At 42.1% G+C, this 23,673-nt stretch overlaps 1 protein-coding gene across 17 annotated transcripts in view; it reads left to right on the forward strand.

Moving 5' to 3' along the window:
* The window catches only part of cacnb3a (calcium channel, voltage-dependent, beta 3a), an 89,103-nt gene extending 65,951 nt beyond the window's left edge, over positions 1-23,152 (forward strand). For 4 of the 17 annotated variants that reach the window (XM_005161994.6, XM_005161995.6, XM_073938565.1 and 1 more), the window contains 2 exons: positions 5,571-5,741; positions 16,245-23,152. In XM_005161994.6, the coding sequence (XP_005162051.1) occupies positions 5,571-5,741; positions 16,245-16,616 (543 nt within the window). In that variant the 3' untranslated portion in view covers positions 16,617-23,152. 17 annotated transcript variants of the gene reach the window in all.
* Positions 23,153-23,673: the final 521 nt, after the last annotated feature.

Genomic DNA, 23,673 nt, shown 5'->3' on the forward strand with positions numbered 1-23,673 from the left:
TCCAGGGCGTAACAGCTGTCGTGAGAGCGCATCGGCTGCACGATTGAGCGTGCCTGGGACGTGAATGGCGCGCAGCGATTCCAGCCGCGGGTGACTCCAGAGGAGCAGACGGCGGGCGAGCTGAGACATGCGGCGAGAGCGCATACCCCCCATGCGGTTGATATACGCCGCCGCCGCCATACTGTCCGTCCTGACCAGCACGTGTTGCCGCTCCAGCACCGGTAAAAAGCGGTGGAGAGCGAGGAACACTGCCAACAGCTCTAGGCGATTGATATGCCAATGCAGCTGGGCACCCTTCCAAAGGCCCGCAGCCGCATGCCCGCGACACACGGCCCCCCAACCCGTGTTGGAAGCGTCTGTTGAAACAACAACATGGCTGGACGCCTGTCCTAGAGGCACACCGGCCTGTAGGAACGAGGGGTCGTTCCAAGGGCTGAGGGCGCGGCGACACAGCGCAGTAACCGAGACCCGGTGTGTGCCCGCGTGCCATGCGCGTCTGGGGACCCGATCGTGAAGCCAGTGCTGAAGTGGTCTCATATGGAGCAACCCGAGCGGCGTGACGGCGGCTGCGGATGCCATATGCCCCAGGAGCCTCTGAAAGAACTTCAGTGGGACCACTAGTTTGCTGTCGAGCTCCCTCAGACAGTTCAGCAACAGGCGAGCACGTTCCTCGGAGAGGTGCGCTACCATGGTGATCGAGTCCAGCTCCATCCCGAGAAAAGAAATCCTCTGCACGGGGGCGAGTTTGCTCTTTTCTCGGTTGACCTGAAGCCCCAGTAGGCGGAGATGCCGAAGCACCTTGTCCCTGTGCATAATCAATTGCTCCCGCGAGTGGGCTAAAATCAGCCAGTCGTCGAGATAATTGAGTATGCGAATGCCCGCGAGCCGAAGGGGCGCTAGGGCACCCTCCGCGAGTTTGGTGAAGACCCGCGGAGACAGAGAGAGCCCGAAGGGGAGGACCTTGTACTGCCACGCTCGACCCTCGAACGCAAACCGCAGAAATTGGCGGTGGCGTGGAAGAATGGAGACATGGAAATACGCGTCCTTCAGGTCTATGGCTGCAAACCAATCCCGAGGACGAACGCATTGGAGAATGCGCCTCTGCGTGAGCATTCTGAACGGCAGCTTGTGCAGACAGCGGTTCAAAACGCGCAGATCTAGGATTGGCCGTGACCCACCGCTCTTTTTGGGTACGATGAAGTATGGGGTGTAAAACCCACTCTCCATCTCGGCTGGAGGAACCGGCTCGATTGCACCCTTCGCCAGGAGGGCAGCAATCTCCTCTCGCAAGACAGGGGCGGACAGGGGGTTGACCCTGGAGAAATACACACCCGTAAACTTGGGGGGCCGTTTCGCAAACTGAATCGCGTAACCGAGTCTGATTGTGCGTATGAGCCACCGCGAGGGGCTGGCCCGCGCTAACCAGGCAGGCAGAGCCCTCGCTAATGGAGTCATCGCTACAATCGCTGACGTACCAGCGGTGGGGCAGCGCGGAGTGGGTGTGCTGATCCGGGAAGCACGAGGGTCCCGCGGAAGAGCTGGAGGAGAGCGATTCGCTCTGGCTCCGCACCCTGACTCCGGAGAGGGGGCTGGAGGGCTGAGGAAAGGGAGACCGTCCCCCCAGCGCTCGTGAGCCACTGGCGAAGCACGTAGAGTCTGCGAGCCGGAAGGCAGCGCGTCCCGGACTGGCAGAACTCGTGCAGTCACATCCGGGGAAGGGAAAAAGTGCTCTTTTACTGATGTTTTGGTGGCACTGAAAAGTACCGTTGTTATCGGGGCCCCGCCCTCCAGCGGGGAAAGAGCAAGTTTCCTCTTCTCCGGATGGCCTGTCTCAGGGACGCTTCGCGGTCCGTTTACCGGACTTAACGGCGCCCTGGGCAGGAGGGGCTGCCTGCTTTCGAGGTGAACGCCGCGCCCGCTTGGCCGGAGGCGCAGGCGGGGGCGGGGCAGCACTCGTTGGCGGGCGCCCTCGGCGAGGAACAGCGGAGGTGGATGGCTCGGCGGGCGGAGCGGGCTTACGGCCACGCCGATAGATGACATTGCCCATCGCATCCGACTGCTCTTTCACCGCCTTGAATTCCTGGGTGAATTCACCGACGGTGTCGCCGAACAGGCCAGCCTGGGATATGGGCGAGTCAAGAAAGCGAACTTTGTCAATGTCGCGCATATCGGCCAGGTTTAGCCAGAGGTGGCGTTCCTGAACCACAAGTGTGGACATCGTCCTCCCCAGCGCACACGCGGCGGACTTAGTAGTCCGAAGAGCATAGTCGGTCGCGGTGCGCAGCTCATGTAATAAGCTTGGGTTGGACCCGCCCTCGTGCAGCTCGGCCAGCGCCTGCGCTTGGTAGCGCTGGTAGGTGGCCATCGCGTGCAAAGCAGAAGCAGCCTGGCCCGCAGCCTTATAAGCTCTGGCTCCGAGGGAGGCAGACAACCTACAGGCTTTGGACGGGAGGCGGGGCAAACCCCGCCACGTAGAGGCGCCGCGCGGACAAAGATTGACCGCGATAGCGCGCTCCACTGACGGGATCGCCTCATACCCCCTGGCAGCTCCGCCGTCAAGGGCGGTGAGGGCGGAGGCACTCGCAGCACGGGCAGAGAAAGGTGCCCTCCAGGACTGCGTGAGCCTACTGTGCACTTCCGGGAAGAAGGGGACGAGAGGCTTCGAAGGCTTCGCCTTCTGGTCCTCTACGTAGCACCCATCTAGTCGGTCCGGCCGCGGAGCTGGGGGATAAACCATCTCCAACCCCACGGCCGAAGCAGCCCGGGAAAGCACGGCTAACATGTCCGCTTCAGGATCCGATTTGACAGCGCTCACCTGCCCGGAGGGGGCGAGCGGGTCCGGATCTTCGTCGGACAGTGAAAGCCCACCCTCCGATGCCGCGGAGGACATCTGATCTCCGGTGTCAGCGAGTGTGAGAGCTACCATCTGGTTAGACGGATCACTCTCACCACCCGAAGCTTGGATGGAGCGCCGTGAGGAGCGAGAGGTCCGCGAGCCCGTGGGCGGCGGATTAGCTCCCGCTGAAACCCTCAGATCTGCCCGAGCGCCCGCTGCTTTTTTAGAGCAGGAGGCAACTGGGGTGGCTCGCTCTCTTGCGAAAGTTAGCCGCGATCTTAGCTGTGCAACGGTCATGGCATCGCAATGACGACATGAACCGCCCGCGAGCACCGCATTAACATGCTGGACCCCCAAACATGCAATGCAGTGATCGTGTCCATCATCCGGAGACAGGAAACCCCCGCATCCAGAAACGCACAGTCGGAGCGCCATCCTGAAAAGGACGTGCTGCACGACTGTGTTGCTCTTTTAGGAAAGTTGCAACTATACGCACCGCTCTGGAGGACCGGACCCAAAGAACCGCAGGCAAGGGAGTAACCCAGCTCGACCGTCTGCCACCGCGAAGACCCACTCTGGACCGGGAGACACACTCGTTCGCTCTGAAGTGCTGATCAGCAAGAGGAACCCTCATCGACTCACTCAGAAAGGATCTGAAGCGAAAAGGATGGCGTCTGCTGGCTTCAGGTGTGCTTATATGCTGAGATAATTGCAGATGTCGCACACCTGCGCAAGCTTACGCTGCCAATTAATTTCATTCATTGGCCCGTTCAATACTCTCCAGATAAGCGGCTTCTGATCCGAATCCTCCCATTCATGGCACTGAAGTTCCCCAACCGAAGGGGAACTAACATATTCATAACACCCTGCCGTTTTCTAACTATCAGTGTATTTCTTTCTGACATTGTTATTTTTTTTATTACAAAACAGTAAAGAACTGAGCATTTCTGCCTTAAATTACCATATTGGTCAAAATGACTGCATGCATGTCTGATACTTTTCACTGTGACTTTAAATATGTGTGCATTTTGGCAAAAACATCAATTTACTTCAGATATCTTTCAAAACAGCATATTCTGTGCTGTTAAATAGCTCCTGTTTGAAAGTGAAAATGAAAGCCAAGACCTTTTAGTGTTTTAGTATCTTAACTACATATTTATAGGCTGTATTACCAAAAAAATATTATATTTTTAGGGTAATGGTGTCATTAAATATGATGCCAGACATTCAAAGCTTAATTTTAATATCTCAATAATAGCTTTGAATGTAAATATGATGTAACAGTATGGCGTTTTATATGAGAACGGTCAGAATGAGCAGTATGGTAATTCTAATAGTTACAGAATTCTAGTTCCACTGTTAATATATCCTACTCTCATGTCTGTGCTAACGCAGAATGAAGCGAGTGCACTGATGCCCATTCTGACCAATCACAGATGTTTCTGCTGAGCTCCTGAACACACAGGCATTCAGCTCATGCTGATATGCTCTCTCATTGGCTGTAGCTCGTCACTACATCTGACCACACGTGGGGTTGAGTCGGCCGACTGCTCTGGAATATTTAGCATGCTGAATTTTGGATTTCCGTCTGCGAGGTGTCGGCGACGCGTCAGCGAGCCTCGTTGATGCGTTGCTCAGTAGTTCACACATAAAGAGCGGCGAGCGCCGAGCACCCGCAGATTTCTTCCCGATCACAGCCCGATCTGTTGGCGAGCTCGTTAACTTCCAAATCGGGCTCAAATCAGGCTTAAAATCCTCTAGTGTGAACTAGGCATAAGGGGAGACAGGACTCGCTGTAGCTTGATGACGTACTTGACCAGATTCATTACTTAATGAACGATCGCCTATAACTACCGCTACCCTAAACCAAACAGTCACAGTAGTATGGGCACTACCTTAGTGGGCGGTACAATGTCCACTATGTATTGGACCTGGTCCAGTACGTCATACTGATTAAAGACTAAGTTCGGACTCTAGCACTTCTAAGGGCCCAAGCACAACTTCATCCTAAAAATTTGAGCTTCAGCAAATCATCAACTTTTTGACTACCTCTTCATACTCTGATTTAATTATGTAATTGCCTGATTAGATCTTTGGGTTAATGAACAGTCGAACAAGTTTACCTAGTAAAGTGGCTGGTGAGTGTGTATTATCATTCAGCTATTCTTCCTCTATATAAACAGACCAAACTTTGAAAGCATTATGCATGGTTCACAACGCACATTTTTAAACCTCCTGATGCGCATCGATCTCCAATGTGAACACAGCAGCGCTACCCCAGATAGTCATACAAAAACAATGTGATTTGATTTCTGCATTAGTAAAGTGAAGATTGCAGGAATAGAATCTACATTTTGCAAGGGAATCTTATTTAGAGCACGTCTGTCTGAATACATGTCTTTTTATTCTAAGTCTCATATTGTATGTCAACTGTTGTAATTTTAAATGCTCGTTCTCCATTCTCTCTTAATTGAGTGCTGTTCAAATGTTTGCTTAGTTCTAAACGGATTCTGTTTGCACTGGCCTTGCTACAATTCTAGTGATGTAGACGCTTGCTTTTCCAAATGACATTCTGACAAAAGTCATGTTGCATGTTGTTCCATAGAGCCATTATCCTACCTGTCGCTCAACATCATCTCCCATCACCTGACCATCATCACAAGATATTTTATATAATATCTTCTAATTCCATCCCCCGCATGTCATCTTCTCCTCCACCCTGTCTCCCCATCAGGAGATGTTTGATGTCATTTTGGATGAGAACCAGTTGGAGGACGCCTGTGAGCATCTGGCTGAATATCTGGAGGTTTACTGGCGTGCCACTCATCTGCCAGGCACCACCCCTCTCAACCCGCTATTGGAGCAAAATTTGATGACCCCACCCTCTGCAATCTCCAGTCTACAGGTAAGGTGGAAATACTGAGTGTGTTGTTTTATTTATACAGTTGATTAAGATTGAGAAGATAGGTTTGTTCTTTGGCTCTCAGGATGTTCCAGCAGGCACTGCGCATCATCATGGCATCAGATTGATGTTGTACCCCAAGTCATGGGACATTGCATTTCGTTTGTAAATGAACGTTAGAACCCGACGTCCGGCCGACATCAATGTCCAACGTCAGACAGACATTACATTTTGGTTACTTTCCAAGGCAACCTAAAAACAACAAAATATCAATGTCTAATCATGTTGACGTTATGTCATTTTGGTTGCCTTACCTAAAGTCAAATGTCAGTACATGACGTCAATATGACGTTGGTTTAAGATGTTGACTTGACGTTGGATGTTGGTCACTTTCCAACACAATCTAAACTCAACAAAATATCACTTTATGTCATTATTGACCATCTAAATAACATTGTCCTTTAGTTGCTGGTGTCCTAAATCTAACCTAATATTAATGTCTTATGACGTTGTGTCCGCTGGACAATAAAGTCATTTGTGAAACTAGTGTAATGATTTGATATCGGAATCTAAAATGTATTTATATTCTGGAATTAGATGCTTAATGCTGCATTCACATCGGAGGCGAAAAAGCGTCAAGTGCGAGTGATTTACATGTTAAGTCAATGAAAAGATGCGAATAGGCATCCTGCGCCTTAACAACATTGATTTCGCGATTGACACGTTTGACGTGCATTTCTCACAAATCCCTCGAGTTTGAAAAAACTGAACTTCAGCGGACATTTGTGCCGCATTAACCAATCAGGAGCTTTCTCTTGTAGGGGCGTGCAAGAGATCCTCCTGCCGAAACCTGACAACAGTTGATCAAACTGTGCTTGCCTCAGTCTGAAGCACGGCTGAAAGCTTCCATCATCCAGGTTAAGTTTCTGGAGGAGTTGATGAACTCACAGAGCTGCTGCACATCTGAGAGGATCTAGTGAACTCAGACACGGCTCCAAATGAATTGACGCTGTTTTTCAGCCTTCATAAAGCACATAAACACGGTTATTCTCTCAATAAAATCCATGTCAGCCATTTAGCAACAAAGCTAGAGTCAGCCGGCATACAGAAGCCCTGCCCATGACTTGAATCTGTGAATTGTGAATTGATTTTGATGCTCGAATGAATTGAGTAAACTCAAAATGTTCATGCATCTATTTATGCGTCTGGTGTGAAAACAGCATAAGGTTAGGAAGTGGATACTACTTAGATTCTAAAATGAAAATGAAAAATGTCTGTGTGGCCTATCCTGTAAATCTAAAAGTGCCTTGAATTCCATTTGTTGCTCTCAGGTTTCAGTAAAACATAGTTAACATTGTTATTTTATTATTCCACACATGATCTTACATTTCTTTATTTAGTTGCAGCCAACAAGTTTTTTTTTTTAATACATGTTTAAGTGTATTAAACATTAATCCAAAAATCTGAATAATCTGCATTTAATATTTAAAACCAACAAATGAAAATTTTGGAAGCCAGCAAGCTATAAGAGTTGCAAAAAAATATATAAATCCGAATAAACTACTACATTCAAACAATACCCAACCCTAGTAATTACAGTACATCTAAGGCAACTTATTGGTATATTAAATTCAAATTTCCACCAAAATACATGACCATACTTAATTTAAAAATGCGGATGACTACATTCTTTAAAAGGAACAAGGTTTGCAGTCTCAAATGCACTGACCTAGTTAGACAAGAAGAAACCAGAAGTAGTACAGTATGTGTCTTCATCGATCAGCCAGAAAAGTAGTCCAGAGACTGTGCTAAACATTATCTTCTAGAATATGGATGGCATTTCAGCTTTGAGAAATAATCTGGTACAATATGTGTGTGATGTCTGCATTCCCCTAATTCAAAACCCTTTCTAATGTATTTAAATTACACCGCTGACCGTAAAACCATAGATGTATGGGATTTTATGAAATCATTTTTAGTTTTATAGAAGAAAGGCACTATTTAACTTAAATTTGCAAATATTCATATTTTGGGGACTTTTGGAGCTCCATGCACAGTATATTAAAATATCTCTGTTCTTTTTGTAATAATTTCATGGAAACACTAATTAGTCAGACCTACTTTATATTGAACAACGTTAATGTCAAACAACAAAACTAAAAATGGAAGAAAAAATAATAATAATAATAAATTCCCAACCTGAAAGTGGCCATACAGTAAATGTTTGTCTGTTCTGTCCTTCCCTGTGCTCCATATTGTCAATCTCTGTCCTTTTAGTTATCTTGGGTCCACAGATGCTTGTAATGCTGACATGTTGTAAGTCTCAATCTGTCTGTTCTGTGTTTCATTCATGCCTGACATCTTTGCAGTTCTCTGAAACACAGGAATTAATTGAATGAGCACTTGCAAACCTGCGGTGAGTAGGTTGGGATGATTAATCTGCCTTTCGCATTCAGACTGTAAATCAAGACCCCATCCTGATACTTCTTTACATCCTCCAATTCCTTTAACCCCTCCAAATGGAAATAACATGTGGTATCTCTATTGGAAAAGCACTTTAAAAATCATATATGAAAATATATGATTTTGTTATGCTGTTGTTGTTGAGCCCATTCATAGTTTTTATGTTTCAATGTCATCTGCGAACCTGAAATTATACAAGAAAAATGATATAAGATTAATTTGATTGTTCAAGAAAACTCTTTCTTTGAGGATTTAGGCTGTAGGTCTTCCAGGGTTATATTTCACCCAAAAAATTCTTTGGATTTTCACAAAATTCACAAAAGATTTCCTCATCCTTAAGCAGTTTTACACTTTTAGGTACACAAAACAAGATATTCTAAAGAATGTTGAAAACCAGCAACCATTGACATCTATAGTAGGAACAAAGAACACTATAAAAGTCAATGGCTGCTGCTTACCAACATGTCTTCCTTTTGGGTTAAACACAAAAAAAACTCAAACAAGTTTGAAACAAGTGGAATATGAGTAAATTATAGAATATTCATTTTTGGGTGAACTATTCTTTTCAGGTGTAGCCATCATTTGAAAAGAGGTAGGTCAAATATATTTAATGTCTACGCAACAAATCTAATGTTGTTGGTAGTGTTTCTAATGGCCCGTTTTCACTGAGTGGTACAGTATGGTATGGGTCGGTACGTGTCATCTTTATCAGGCTTGCGTTTCCACTGCTGAAAGGGTATCAATGGTACTCTTTTGATAGGCATGGTGTACGACAGAAACTTTTAGTCGACATCATATTCGCTCGATAAAATGTCAAAGTAAAGCTGTACGGGTCATTCACATATAGGGATGCAACGATTATTGATATTAAATTTGGTTGTACGATTACAATCTAAGAAATAATCATGGTTTCACGTTTATCACGATTATTTGCATTCATTTATTTCTACTAGTTTAAAATTAAAATTATTTTATATTTGGTTTTGTAGTTTGGGCCTAAATACATATTTGTTACCGTTTTAAAAGCTAATTTGATTGATTATATAAAAATCTGTGGATATTAATGATGCATTTATTGGTTGCGTGTGCGTCCCTCCATTGGAAATAAGAACTTGATCGAGCTTGCCTTAATTAGTTGCCTCAGTCATAGTTAGTCCAATGTGCGTGGTTATTATTGTTATCGATGTTATCGTATTATTGTTATTGTTATTATGGTTATATTGGTCTCGGTGTACAAACTAGCGCACAGTTGGCATAACTTTGTTTAGTTGCTGAATTTTTGTTTCGTGCAAATGTGCGTGTTGAGAAGCAAAAGGGTACCAAAAGGCGGAGCTAGAGGTGCAGCTGAACGCTGTTTGTTTACAGAGATACATCATTCGCTCGCGCACCAAGCCAGAATGAAACCAAAGAAACTGCCATGTTTTAAACACACAGCCGAGACATTACACCGTAATATTATATACATATACATATAATAATTGAGCCATGGTCGACCCGATCTCAAACAAACCTTGTTGTCATCTTGATGAACAGCCAAAAAGAACAATCTTTTTCAAATCTGCTGTGCCCTGTTGTTGTTTTACGAGCCGGTCTAAAAGTGTGAGCGGTTTCACTTTGTCCCGAAAGCTCGCGATCTCATCTATATTTGAAATAACAAACTTTTTGAACTCATATTAAATAGCTGCTCATGATCATTGAAGTGCTTTGATATCTAATCCTGTCAGAAGGGAACAAACAAGAGAGTGAAATGCGAAAAAAACAAAAGAGATGCTGGAAAAAACAGCAGCAAATTATGCGTCTGCAACCTAAAACATGAACAAACTGCCATGTTTAACTATTATCATCGCCTTTTGGACGATGTTACTTTCTTACAAGAGGTTACATGTGCTGCTGAAGATTAAAGACACAGATGAGAGGTTTGCACTAACTGTGGGCTATATTTTGTGTTGTTTTTTAACCTAAATAAGGACTTAATGTATGCTGTGTGTAGTTTTTCTGTAAGTGGTAACTTATTAGAGACTGTGATGGTCTGTATGTTTTCATACATTCATTTACTTTTTGGCTTAGACCCTTAATTAATCTGAGGTCGCCCCAGCTAAAGGAATGCCAACTTATACAGCATATGTTTTTACACAGCGGATGCACTTTCAGTCGCAACCCATCACAGGGAAACATCCACACTCATTCACACACATACATACACTGTGGGAAATTTTGACCCAATTCACCTATACCGCATGTGTTTGGACTGTGTCGGAAACCCACGCGAACACGGGGAGAACATGCAAACTCCACACAGAAATGCCAACTGACCCGGCCGAGGCTTGAACTAGCGACCTTCTTACTGTGAGGCGACAGCATTACCTACTGTGCCACCACATCACCCATGTTCATATATGTTGCATTTATTTATTTTATAGAATTGTAGATGTTACAGTAGGATATTTCACACTGTCATTGACATGCAGTTATTATCAAATTATGTTAATAAAAAAGTTAGTAATATTTACACAGAAGTATTTATGTGTTTAAAGCATCACTGTTGTGAGATACATACAGCTTTACTTTGACATTTCCTTGATCGAAAATGACGCCGTCTGAAACTTTCTGTCATACACCAAACCCACTAAAAGAGTTTCATTGGTACCCTTTTAGCAGTGGAAATGCAAGCCTGATAAAGGTGACCCGTAAAGAACCAGACCGTAGCGTACTGTACCACTTAGCGGAAACAAGCCAAAAGCGTACTGCACCGAACCACTCAGTGGAAACGGGCCATAAAGCTGTTTAAGATTTAAGCAGTGTTTTTAAAACTTAGGCAGTGTTTGTATATGTGAAGGCAGCATTTATCAAGATGAAGGCAGGATGTCTTAGGGTAAACTAACATTTGTAAGGGAGTAGGCAGTGTTTTAAAGGTGTAGTCAGAATTTATGGGGTTTACACAGCACATCGTAAAGAGTAGTCAGTTTTCAAAAGATATACAGTAAGCAATGTTTGAGAGGGCGCTGTAGGCAGTATGTCTCAAGGTGTTTGCAATGGTTCTGAAGTTAGGCAGCTTTTTTCATCTTTAGGTGCTGTTCACATATTGCATCTTTTAGACCGCGGCTTGCATGTGCATTTTGGGAGTGATGCGCAAATGGTGTGTAACGATCATGTTTTCCACAAACACTTAGTTGAAAACATCTAAACTTTTCAGAATGCCACAAGCACATTTCGAGTCACATGATTAGAACTGACCAATCAGCTTCATACTTTGTATGCAATATACACATTTCGTTAGACTAATGATTTCAGACAAACACAGGGCACCCGAACACTGCAGTGCCTTTGATTTTCTCCATAAATAAATTTTGTATCAGAGCAGCAGCAATGTTTTGGTAGTTTGTCATCATCTGAGAAAACAGTTTATGGTCACCTAGCAACAACTGACGACATAAGGAATATGAGCGCAAAGTGCGTTCAAAATGGTGAAGAAAATGGTGTGCTCGTGCTTTTAAATGCGATATGTGAATGGCCCTTTAGACAGCTTTTTTTTCAAGCTGAGATATTGTAAAGATGCTAAGGTTTTCAAGAGTCAGTGTGGTGTAGCCGCTGTTTCTGAAAGTATATCTTAAGTTGCAGGCAACATTCATAAAGATGTTGACATTCTTTGTAAAGGTGTAGACAGATGTATTTAGCATTTGCGAGTGTGTAAACAGCACATTTATCGTGTAGTCCGCTTTTCCAAATGTACAGGTAGTGTTTGTCAGAATGTGTAGGCAGCAGTTCAGACAGTAGCTACTTTTGCATCTGCAAAAGTGTGTGCAGTCAGTGTTTGTAGAGGTGTAGACAATGTTTCTAAAGGTGTAGTTAGCATTTAGAAACTTTTCTTAAGCTGTAGACAGCATATGTAAAGATGTAGGCAATGTTTCTAGAGTTTTATGCGGCTTTTCAAGAGTTGTTTGTAAAGGTGTGGACAGTGTTCATAAATCTGTGGGCATTACATCTTAAAGTGTAGGCAATGTTTGTTAAGGTACAGACACTCTGTGTAAAGGTGTAGGCAGCATTTCCAAAGTTTTCAGTTGCATTTCTAAAGTTGTACACAGCTTTTGCAAATGTGTAGCATTTGTGAGGACGTAGATGTTGGTGCAGGCAGCTTTTTTAAAGGTATAGGCAGTGTTTGAGAGGATGACGAATACATATCTCAAGATGTAGGCAATAGTTCTAAGGCATTGTAAAGCTCTAGGCAGTTTTTCTAAAAGTGTAAATAGACAGTCTTTGTAAAGTTGTAACCCAAACCTAGTCCTTGAGGGCCTTACCCCTTAGTCCTTTAGATCCAACCCCAACTAGACAAACCTAAAACAAGCACTTGCTGGTCATTATAGAACACATGTAAAACTCAGATCCTAAAGGGCTACAGCTCTGCGCAGTTTAGCTTTAACCCTAATAAAAACACACCTGATCAAACTAATTGAGTCCATCAGATTATTGCTGCAGTCACACAAGAGTTTGAGCTTGCAAATTTCTGTCAAACAGCGCTGTGAAAAGGGCAGGATTAAACAAGTTGATTCGACATTAAAAAAGAGGCAGATTGGTCCATATTTTGAATAATTGTACAGAAAAGTCATTTGATGCAATTTCGCAAGTCAGATTTCACCAAGCTTGAACTTTGCAACGTAGGAACATGCCTAACTTTCCGGTCGGTCGCATTCACATGCGTATGAATTCTATCGGGTCTATAAATCTATAAGTGTATAAGGCCAAAAGACCAGTGTGACTGTGGCTTTATTTGAAACCTAGAGACAATTGGGTTTAAGCCGGGTTGGGACTAAACTCTGCTGAGCTGCAGTTTAACACCCATGTACAAAAAGATACATGTGTTTAGGCTATTTGCAGTTAAACTCTGCAGGACATCAGCACAACATCCATTCCTGGAGGGCTGCAGCTCTGCACAGTTTTGCTCCAATCAAACACAGCTGATCTAGTGGTGTCTGGTAGTCTTGAACATCTTGATTAGTTGAATAAGCCGTGTTTAGGGTTGGAGCAAATCTGTGCAGAGCTGGGGCCTTCCAGGATGTGAGTTTGAGACCTGTGCTGTAGACAGTTTTTGTAAAAGTGGAGGGTATGTTTGTAAAGGTGCACTAAACTTGTTCCTGGAGGGCTGCAGCTCTGCACAGTTTTGCCCTATTCAAACACAACTGATCTAGTAGGGCACAGGTGTCAAACTCAGTTCCAAAAGGGCCACAGCTCTGCACAGTTTAGTTCCAACCCTAATTAAACACACCTGATAAAACTAATTGAGTCATTCAGGCTTGTTTGAAACCTACAGGTAAGTGTGTTGGAGCAGGGTTGGAACTAAACTGTGCAGGGCTTCGGCCCTCCAGGAATTAAGTTTGAAACCCCTGTAGTAGGGTCTAGTAGTCTTGAACACCTTGATTAGTTAAATCAGCTGTGATTAGGATTGGAGCAAAACTGTGCAGAACTGTGGCCTTCCAGGAGTTGAGTTTGAGACCAGTGCTGTAGACAAGTTTTGTAAAAGTGCACCAAACTTGTTTCTGGAGTGCCAGTGTCCTGCAGAGTTTAGGTCCAACCCTAATCAAACACACCTGAACAACCTAATCAAAGTCTTACTAGGTATACTTGAAACTTCCAGGCAGGTGTGTTGAGGCAATTTGGAGCCCTCCAGGCCTGAGATTTTTGTCCCCTAGTGTAGACAATGTTTCTTTATTTGTAGAGAACTTTGTCCACATTTTTACAATGTTCAAGTTTGGAAGTGTTCATAAATCTTTGGGCATTGCATGTTAAGTGTAGACAATGTTTCTTAAGTTGTAAATAACCAGGGGTACCTAAACTTGTCATACTAGAACACGTGTCAAACTCTTTTAGGGCTACAGCTCTGCACAGTTTAGCTTTAGCCCTAATTAAACACACCTGATCAAAATATTTAAGTCATTCAGGTTTATTTGGAACCTACAGGTAAGTGTGTTGAAGCTAGTAGCATGTGGATGTTGAAGCCAGTTTTTCCAAAGGTATAGGCAGTGTTTGAGAGGCTACATGTTTCAAGGTGTAGGCAACAATTTTAAAGGTAGGCAGCTTTTCCCTAGCTACGAACTGTATTTGTTAAGGTGTGGGTAGTGTTTGTAAATTTAAATTTAGCACTTTGGGCAATGGCTTAAGGTATAAATCTATCTTAAGGTATAGGCAGTGTTCCTAAAGGTGTAGACCAGGGGTGTCCAAACACGGTCCTGGAGGTCCAGTGTCCTGCAAATTTTAGCTCCAACTTTCCTCAACACACCAGCAAGGATGTTTCTAGAAAGCAGAGTAAAGCTGCGGTCACACTAGAGTTTGTGTGTGCGAAATTCTGTCGTGCGGTGTTGCGAAAAGGGGCAAGATTAAACAAGATGATTAAACGTTTAAAAAAGCGAGCGATTGCTCTGTTTTAAATTTCTGTCCAGAGAGGTCATGTTTTGATCCTCGATTGGTCTCATGCAGTCAAGTGATGCGATTTCACAGGTCAGAGTTTACCAAGCTTGAACTTTGCACCGCAGCAACCTGCGAAACTTGACGCATGACCCTGCATTTCCGGTCTGACGCATTTGCGTGTGTATGAATGGAAGTCTATAGGAGGAAAAGCCCAGTGTGACCACAACTTAAGAGCTTGATTAGCTAGCCCAGGTGTGTCTAATTGGGGTTGGAACTAAACTTTGAAGGACACCAGCCCTCCAGGACTGAGTTTGGACACCCCTGGTGTAAACAGTCTGTAAAGTGGCGAATGTTTGTAAAGTAAATGTGCCAAAGTGTCGGCAGTGTTTTGAGAAATGTTTCTAGAATTTGAGAATGCAGCATTTTAAACGTGTTTGCACAGGTGTAGGCAATATCTTTTCCTGTAGTTATAGAGTATAGATAGCACATTTCAAGGTGTAGGCATTTCTATTTAAAGCTTCTTTTTAAGATTCTATGCATTGAATGTTAGAACTGGATTATATTCAGGGCAGTAGCCACATGCTTTTTGGCACTTTTTAGCTGTCCATTTCACTCCTTTTTTAAATGTTATCTGTCAAATGGTGCAAATGTACAAATGGCAGTGCAAACGTTCCATTTGACAAGACCAATTTTTATGTTGTACTATGCACTTACCTCCCTACACTTTTCAATTAATTTGCTGTTTTGAGGGCAAGATGTCATTTAGGACTGCTCTGTTTTTGCACCTTGCTGATTGATATCACTATGGAACCTCCATAAGGAGGTTCTGCCTCCATGATGAGTTCACAAAGCAGATACAGCTGCCTGCTTTCCTGTGTTATAAAGAAATGTTAAATTTATGACTTTGGAAAAAAAGGCTGTATCTCACCGCACAGACTGATGCTTTGTGAATGTGACAACTTCCTTCTAACTTCCTTTTGAATGCAACCTCCTTGTTTCTGAAACTAACCTAAATCATTTTGCTCCAGAGGAAAATGCGTAGCAATCTATAATGTAACAGTTTGATCTTAGACCTAGTGCCTATAGGCTTTTTACTGTCTTTAATATACTTAGTCTGAACAGCAAAAAATACATTTGACTCGCAAGACGGAAATCAAATTCACAGATTATAGCAGTTTGGACAGTTAGGACCTGATCATGCAGAATTATAATTTTTGCAAGAGTACTCTTACGTGCCTGAAACTGAAAAAAGTCAAAGCACCCAATGACATTTGTTTTGTGCACAAGACTTGAAGATTTGGAGATTGCCTAGAAAAGTACACTGATCTTTTAAAGCTAACCTTTTGTTTTCAGACCTAAAAAGCACATTCTGTATGATCGGGTGTATAGTCCAGAAGACTAGATAAAAGTCACAAATTTTGTGTAGTATAAGCTAAGCCACATTTTCCAGTCTCTTTAAAATTCCTTAGACTTACCTTTGAAAACTTCTTACCTTCACACTTAACCCTATACATTTGTACAATCTTTACATGTACACAGGATCTATTACAGTAAATGAGTCATTTTTCTTTGGAGTAAAACCGAAAAAGAAAGCATGTGACCTCAGTATTGTTTAGAGTGTTCATCTCTCTCTTTCTGTCCCAGAACCAGCAGCTGTCGCCTGCCGGGGGTGGAGTGGGAGTGGAGGAGGAGGAGCAGGGAGAGCAGGACAGCCTCATGCCCTCCGACGAGGCCAGTGACTCTCGCTCCCTCCACCGAGGAGGCTCTAGCTCCCTGCATCCCCCAGAGGACGAGGAAGAAGAGGAAGAGGAGGAAGATGATGATTACCAACCCCATCGCCACTCGAACCCCTACCGTGACGTTTACCCACCTAACCGTAACCACCCGGGTGGGATCCACAGTGCTAATGGACACGAGTCACAGGACCGACTCCTGCAGCAGCGAGACTCGCAGGACGGACACAACCAACGTAACAACCGACAGCGCTCGAGAGCCTGGCCGAGAGACAACTACTGACCGGTCAGCTGCAGGAGGGGGTTGAGTTGTGAATTGGGGTGAGGAACTGAAAAAGCAGTGTTAGTGGATGAAGGTTGATGAAAAGATCCTGTCGTTTTCTAAGCTCATGTGGTCGTCATCGTCTTTGGTGGCGCACGGCATGTGCTTTCAAAAGACAGAGCAGCTTTTCTCCTTTGAGATCAAATGCATGTTCGTTTTGAAATAATAATTGAGCTTCCTCTGAATACCCTAACCCCACCCAAGTCAAGTAGTACTTTATAATCATAAGCTCTCCCTGAACCTACTGAGCACAGAAGGCATTATAAGAAAAGGAAAAGCACTTTTATAGCATGGGACGAAAGACGTAGCATTTTGTTGCATCATTTTTTTTGCTAGCGCGCTTGTAAATGTGAATATTATTCACCTTGTTTTGGTTCAAGCCCTCTTTTGTGGTGTTGCCTGATTGGAGCACTTGATGTTTACTTGTGTATCATTCAGGCAACTGACATATGAATGATTACGTTCACTGTCACATTCACAGATGTAGCACACACTGCCGCTTGCAGAAGCACCACGTAAATGCGGTACATGTCAGATAGGAATTCAGGGTTACGCTCTACTTTCGTAGAGTGACTATAGTCTGAGTTTGCACATGAGGTGAATTACATCTCCAGAATGAAGAGAAGCAGTCCATCTTCCTGCATTTCCGCACTGCCGCATAAAGAAAGAACCTAATTAGGTCAGTGTCATCAGTTTCTTTTTCTGGGAAATGAGAAGGACTAAAAATTGGAGTTATTTTATCACGCAACAGTAGATCGGTGTCCAGATTTTTCTATAGAAGGTTTTTCTATGTACCAAGTTAGGTGTCCCTTTTGGGATAGTCATATGTGATGCACTGAGAGTTGCAGAAAGGTAGATTATATATTTTACTATTTACGAAAGATAATATAAGAAAAAAGAACACTTCATAAGATATGGCATGGGAGGACAGTAAATCCCGCCTTTCATTTAGAGACACTTTTAATGGCAAAAACATTTTGATAGGTTTTGCCTAGAACTTGCATGCACATTATGCCAAGTTCAGACTGCATGATTTTCAAAGTAGTCATGCTTTCACACTGCATGACTCTCTGGGGTAGCGTTCTGTCACAGCTACGTTTACACTGTAGGATGGATCGGTGAAAGGGGGGTTTCACACTGCAAGACTTCAAAATAGGAAGAATCGCAGACAACTTTGTCCAAACTACGTCTAACAACCAAACACATGCATGAAGTAACACGGAAACATTGCAAAGTCATATCTTTAATTATTAACTACATAATGGAAAAAGAGGGTAGAAAATGTACCTATTTTGCTTACTTGGCTTTTGAAGAGAATTAGCAACTTCTCCTCAACTTTTTTTACTTTTCGACCCAGTTGTGGTATTGCTTAGACGACACGTCAAACAGACATGGGTGCTCCTGCCATATTTCCACTAGTTTTCCTCCATTTCTTGGGTGCAAATAAACTAATAATGAGCACTTTTCCCGCAACCTCCTGCTGGCCTACAGGTACTCATACTAGTGGATGCTGCTCTCTCATTGGCTGTAGGTGATCACTGATGTTATTTTCAATCAGAAAACATTTCACACAGCATGATTTGAATCGCCGACAGGCCCAGATATTTACCACGCCAAATATCTCACGGGCGTCTCCAACTTATCAGCGATTCTCTCAGATCGCGTTTTTGATAGTTTCCACTGTGATTGTCACGTGGACGAGCACCGATTTGCCTGTGATTTCAGGCATTTGTCTGCAATTTCTTAAAACCTGTCGGCGTCATGCAGTCTGAACTCGGCATTAGCGAGACTAACTTAGTTTATAAAGTTGCAGAAGCCAAATGAACATTTGTGATACCAAGAACTGGCAATTCTTCATGTTTTGAAGCTAATAATTGATATATAGACTGATGATATCCACAATAATTTATTAATTTGACCCTGTCAGAGACCAACACGAACAACAATCGCATTTTAAAGATAAGAAAAACCACCTTTTAGTTTTAGGCAATAACCTCATCAGGAAAAGCATTCTAATGTTTTGTTTACAACCTGCATGAACATTAGATAGACTAACCTGATGTAAAAAGCAGCTGATGGCAAATTTACATCTTTGTAATTGTTTTTGATTTTCATATTTAAGAACAGATATAAAATTTTGGCCAAAATCAATAATGGTAACTCTTTATATCTGAAGGTCAATAACTGTAATAGTCCTCTATTTTTGTTCAATGGCTAAGAAAACCCCCCACACTGCCGATATCTTGTTTTCCCTCTTTGCAACTGCTACTTGCTTAACGTCACCAATCAAAACCCTCATAGCCAACAGCACACTTATGAAGTGTATCAACTGGCAAAAAAGTCCACAGTTTATAAGCCGATAATGTATTTTCTTAAACTTTAGAAATCAGCATTTTTCTGCCGATACCGATATGGTTGCTGATGTATTGTGCATCACAATTTTTTTTTTTAAAGATGGTGAACAGTTATCCCTGTTAAAGCGAAAAAGTTGTACTGCAAACTAGCATTACCAAAATTGCCCTCTGATTGAACTGCCCAAGAAGACTGTTGTTACTATAAAGTAGTGGATCTAGCAAGAGAGTAATCTTCCTCTGTCCTCAATTTCTTGCCACTCTTTTCTCTCCAAGGCTGTGGGTGACAGTTTTTGTGGCCTACTTAAAGTCTTAGATTGTTTTTGGTGTCCCTTTGCTAATCTAATGACCTTATTGGTGATTATATTAGCACAGACCAACCAGGATTGTAATGACCAAATGAAAGAAAGTTTCTCTCCTTTTTCATTATCATGACTCTAGACTTGGATGTTACCTGTAGCAGCTTGGGCTAAGGTTTATCCAGTGTAGGACAATTCAAACTGGCCTTAATACGTACCTGTATATCACAGGTGTCAAACTCAGTTCCTAGAGTGCCACAACTCTGCACAGATTGGTTACAACCCTAATTAAACACACCTGACCAAACTAATTCAGTCCTTCAAGCTTGTAAGTGTGTTGAAGCAGGGTTGGAACTAAATCGTGCAGGGCAGTGGCCCTCCAGGGACTGAGTTTGACACCCCTGCTGTATATCTTTAAAACTGCATGTCTCAAATACAATTATTTAGGACTATTTGCACATTAGGGTTGGAACAGGACCTTTAGAAAACTTATAAGGGTAGAAAAATCTACTCTCGTTTTTTTGAAGGGGTTGGGATTGAGTGGGACGGCATTTTAAAATCTGCAACAGAATATTAGTATCGCATCTAAGAATAGATAGTGTATATATATATATATTTACTGAATGAAATTTCACCAGATCCTGAATATAATTATTTAGAACGTTACTTTGTATTTATGGATCTGTATGTTTACAAAGTCAGGACTGCTCTCAGTCAGAGATTGTTGACGTGAGATGCATTGAAATATATGTAACGTCAGTTGTCGTACGGTTATGTGAAGTCACATAAAGTTGCAGTACACTCTCATGTAGCGCTGTAGTCACTGATTTGAGAATTTATAAGAAAACAGAAATTGCTAATGCATTTTTTGTGATGGCCTCTAGATTCCATTACTAAAAATGGCCAATCAGATATTCTTACTTTTTCTTCATTACAAATTTTTATCATTCAATTCAATTGTAGGACATACATTTGATTTTAATAAACTACATAAACTACACAGTTCCTTAAAAACATGCACAGAGACTTGAGTGAATGTATAGTTGCATGCCTTAACACTTCTAGTCCTCAGCACTAACGTATTGTCCTCCAGGGGGACGGTGCTAAATTGACTGTCCCTCGATTGATTGTGTTGCGTTGATTGTAATGGATCCGTACATTCCCAGAATGCACTTTCAGAAACATCCCTCCTCACGTTAGATTGTAAAGACTATTGACCACAATTGAAGGTTGAGCCATTAGTGTCCAGCATAGTCACCAACATAGTTTGTTAGCATCATAGCTTAATTCTAGAGCATATTAGTCTCTGAAATACAAGGGAAACAACACCTACTAGTGGCTACTATATTACATTGATGTGGTAAAACCAATAGACCTGAAATATACTCTACAAAAATGACATCAGAGTGTTTAAAATGTGAGATCATAATGATCTTTAAACTCTCTCTTTGCCATGTCAGTGATTGGTGTAAAGGAGAAAATGTTGATTAGTAAAAGACAATAGCTACATTGTCATCACCCTTCAAATTATACAAACTTAAGTTGCGAATTGGTAAAAAATTTAGCAAGTAACAATATATTGTAAAGAAGTTTTTGTTCTTGTGTAATACTGAAAGTAACATGTCACATGGTCAATTTTTTTATGATATTTTGTGTATTTATTGGTAGAAAATGGCTCCTTATGGCTTGATGCCATAAAAGGCCGTATTGCATTGCACAATTCAAAAAAGGTTGACCTGCTCATCCATTAATTCAAAATCCTCAGTTCATCTGTGAGATCACTTTCTATTTGTGTGTTGAAGACGAGTTAGGTATTTACGAGTTGAATGTCACACCATAATATCATTATTCCCCGCAGTGTCGTTATACAGTAAGTGGGGAAACTATACACTACCTGAAGTCTTATCGCCTATCCTAGGTTTAGGAACAACAAATAATAACTTGACTTCTAGTTGATCATTAGGTATCAGAAGTGGCTTATATGAAAGGCAAAGACCTCGAGATTATGCTTATTTTACCAAAATAAAATATGATCATGCCTTGATTTTTAATTATTTAATTAGGGCAGTAAGGTCTGACTTTTAGAGAAAAGTCTTGTCACTTAACTGAAATAATGTACAGTATAGAAAATAAAAAGTCACGGTCCAGTGGAAAAAGAGTTAATATTGTGTATGACTTGGAGGTTAGGAAGCTATTGTGTATGACTTGGAGGAAGCTTGGAGGTAGAGATCTGCAAGGGTCAAAATTTTTAGTCCCGCTCCCGCAAGTTTTATTCCACATGACCGCTCTTGCCATATATTCAGCCTTTGTTTGCCCTCTCCTGTGGATTGTAATGTAATGGGCAGCACAAATGTCTTCATACCTCAGGTTGTTGATATTACCATCCACTGCAGATCTCTCACACACCCTCATACTGAATGTAACCCCAAACCATGATTTTTCCTTACCAAACTTGACTGATTTCTGTGAGATTCTTGGGTCCATGCGGGATTTAATAGGTCTTCTGCAGTATTTGTAATGATTGTGATGCAGTTCAACAGATTCATCGAAAAAATCTTCCTTCTGCCACTTTTCCAAATGATCAACTAGAAGTCAAGTTATTATTTGTTGCTCTTACAACTGTGGTCGACGACAAGACTTTTGTCAGGCAGTGTATGCCTTGTTATTTATAAAATAGCAGGTGGAATTCATGGATGTAAAGTCAACCCAAGGGGTCACCAGTGACCAAACACAACTTAAGCGAATTCTTTGCTATCGGAGTTAACACACCCTACTGTATTTTATGTAATTCATCAAAAGTAGGTACAACACCAACTTGTGCTGCCCAAAGTGACTTGAACGCACCTGATATCATTATTATGACTTGCCAACTCATAAAAAGAAATGGCCAAGGAGAACTTGAAGACAGCATAAAACCTCTAAGGAACCCCTTATAGATGGGCACTGCCGAAATTAAAGACCTTTTCTTGGCATTAATGTTTGGCTAACACATTTATGCCTCTTTTGGGTAAATATGTGTTCAGATAAACATATTAACAACCTCTGTCATGATTTTTAGAATGATTTAGCTCTTTTTGAAATCGAGCACATTTCGAAAACCTTGCAAAAGTTTGTGCTAATTGAAACCAGGCTAGCATATGCTTAAATATGCTGTAGTGTCCCCAGTGGCATGGAGAGTGCAATGCAGATTATCTAGCTAGAGTCATGTCGAGTATGTTTCAGGACTAATGAGTATTTCTATGTCATATCAGCCATTATTAACCCACACCATGTGTTGATCTCAGGTCATTGGGCAAGTCACTGTATCTTCCCAGCTCTTGCCTTTCTAACATGAGTTTAAGTAAACATAGATTGTGTCACAGTCCTGGCCCATTGCGTTTACAGAAAAACCTTGAAGAGAGTCACAGGAAATGTACATGTTCTGGGATGTGGAAGTCAGGGTAAAAGTCCACTTTACCAAATGCCTTGACCAATCCTCTATTTTAGTGTACTGCATCTTTATTTGCTACTCGACTTGTCTCACTTTAATCTATTGTTCTATATTAAAAAAAAAGAAAATCAGAGCATGACTGAAAAAAAATTCTATGCAAGTGTTGCATGAGATCTGATTGTTTCTTTTGATTGTTTCTGATCTACTTTAGTATTGCATTGATTCTTGTTGTAAGTATTATTCTATTTAGTAAGACGATTCACCCTCTTTTATACTGAGCACAGACAAGGGGCTTCTGTCGCAAGTTCATTTTCGTTCAAGAGCTCCCTTTCAATCTCACGGGCTTCAATACCTCCACTGTTAATTCTTATGTTAATGCTTAACCATTAATGTAATAAAGGAATGTTCTAGGTTCGAGTGAAGCTGTATTTTTAAGAATCTGATGTTGTTGGTTATACCACAGAAAATAAGTTCAGCTCGTCCACATGTATTAAAAATCTTGTTAAAAAATGTTTGAAGCATTTTAGAACAAAGAGAGTAAAATTCAAGTTATAAATGACAAAAATATCACTGTATATGCATGTATATTTAGTAAGTTACGATATATATAGTTTAGTAATCATCACACAAGCAACTCTGACATATTCTTTTTCTATTTTTATATCGGTGTGTATTGATTTTATACACTGAGAATTTTAAGCTTTGTTACTGAATGATACAGACTACTACAGGTGCTGTGTCCCAATCCGCCTGCTTTTACTATGTCCTAAAAGTGTGTGCTTTTTTTGTGAAGAAAAAGTACATCATTTTTAGTGTGTAAGAGAAGAGGACGCAAGCTTTGCGATATTATTATATGAAAAACAGTAGGGGAGAAAAACCCAGATGATTTACAACATCCAACGAGATTCTGAAGTGTACATCCAGTGGGAATGTTAAAA

The sequence above is a fragment of the Danio rerio genome, chromosome 23, assembly GCF_049306965.1.
Source record: "Danio rerio strain Tuebingen ecotype United States chromosome 23, GRCz12tu, whole genome shotgun sequence".
NCBI classification, from domain to species: domain Eukaryota; kingdom Metazoa; phylum Chordata; class Actinopteri; order Cypriniformes; family Danionidae; genus Danio; species Danio rerio.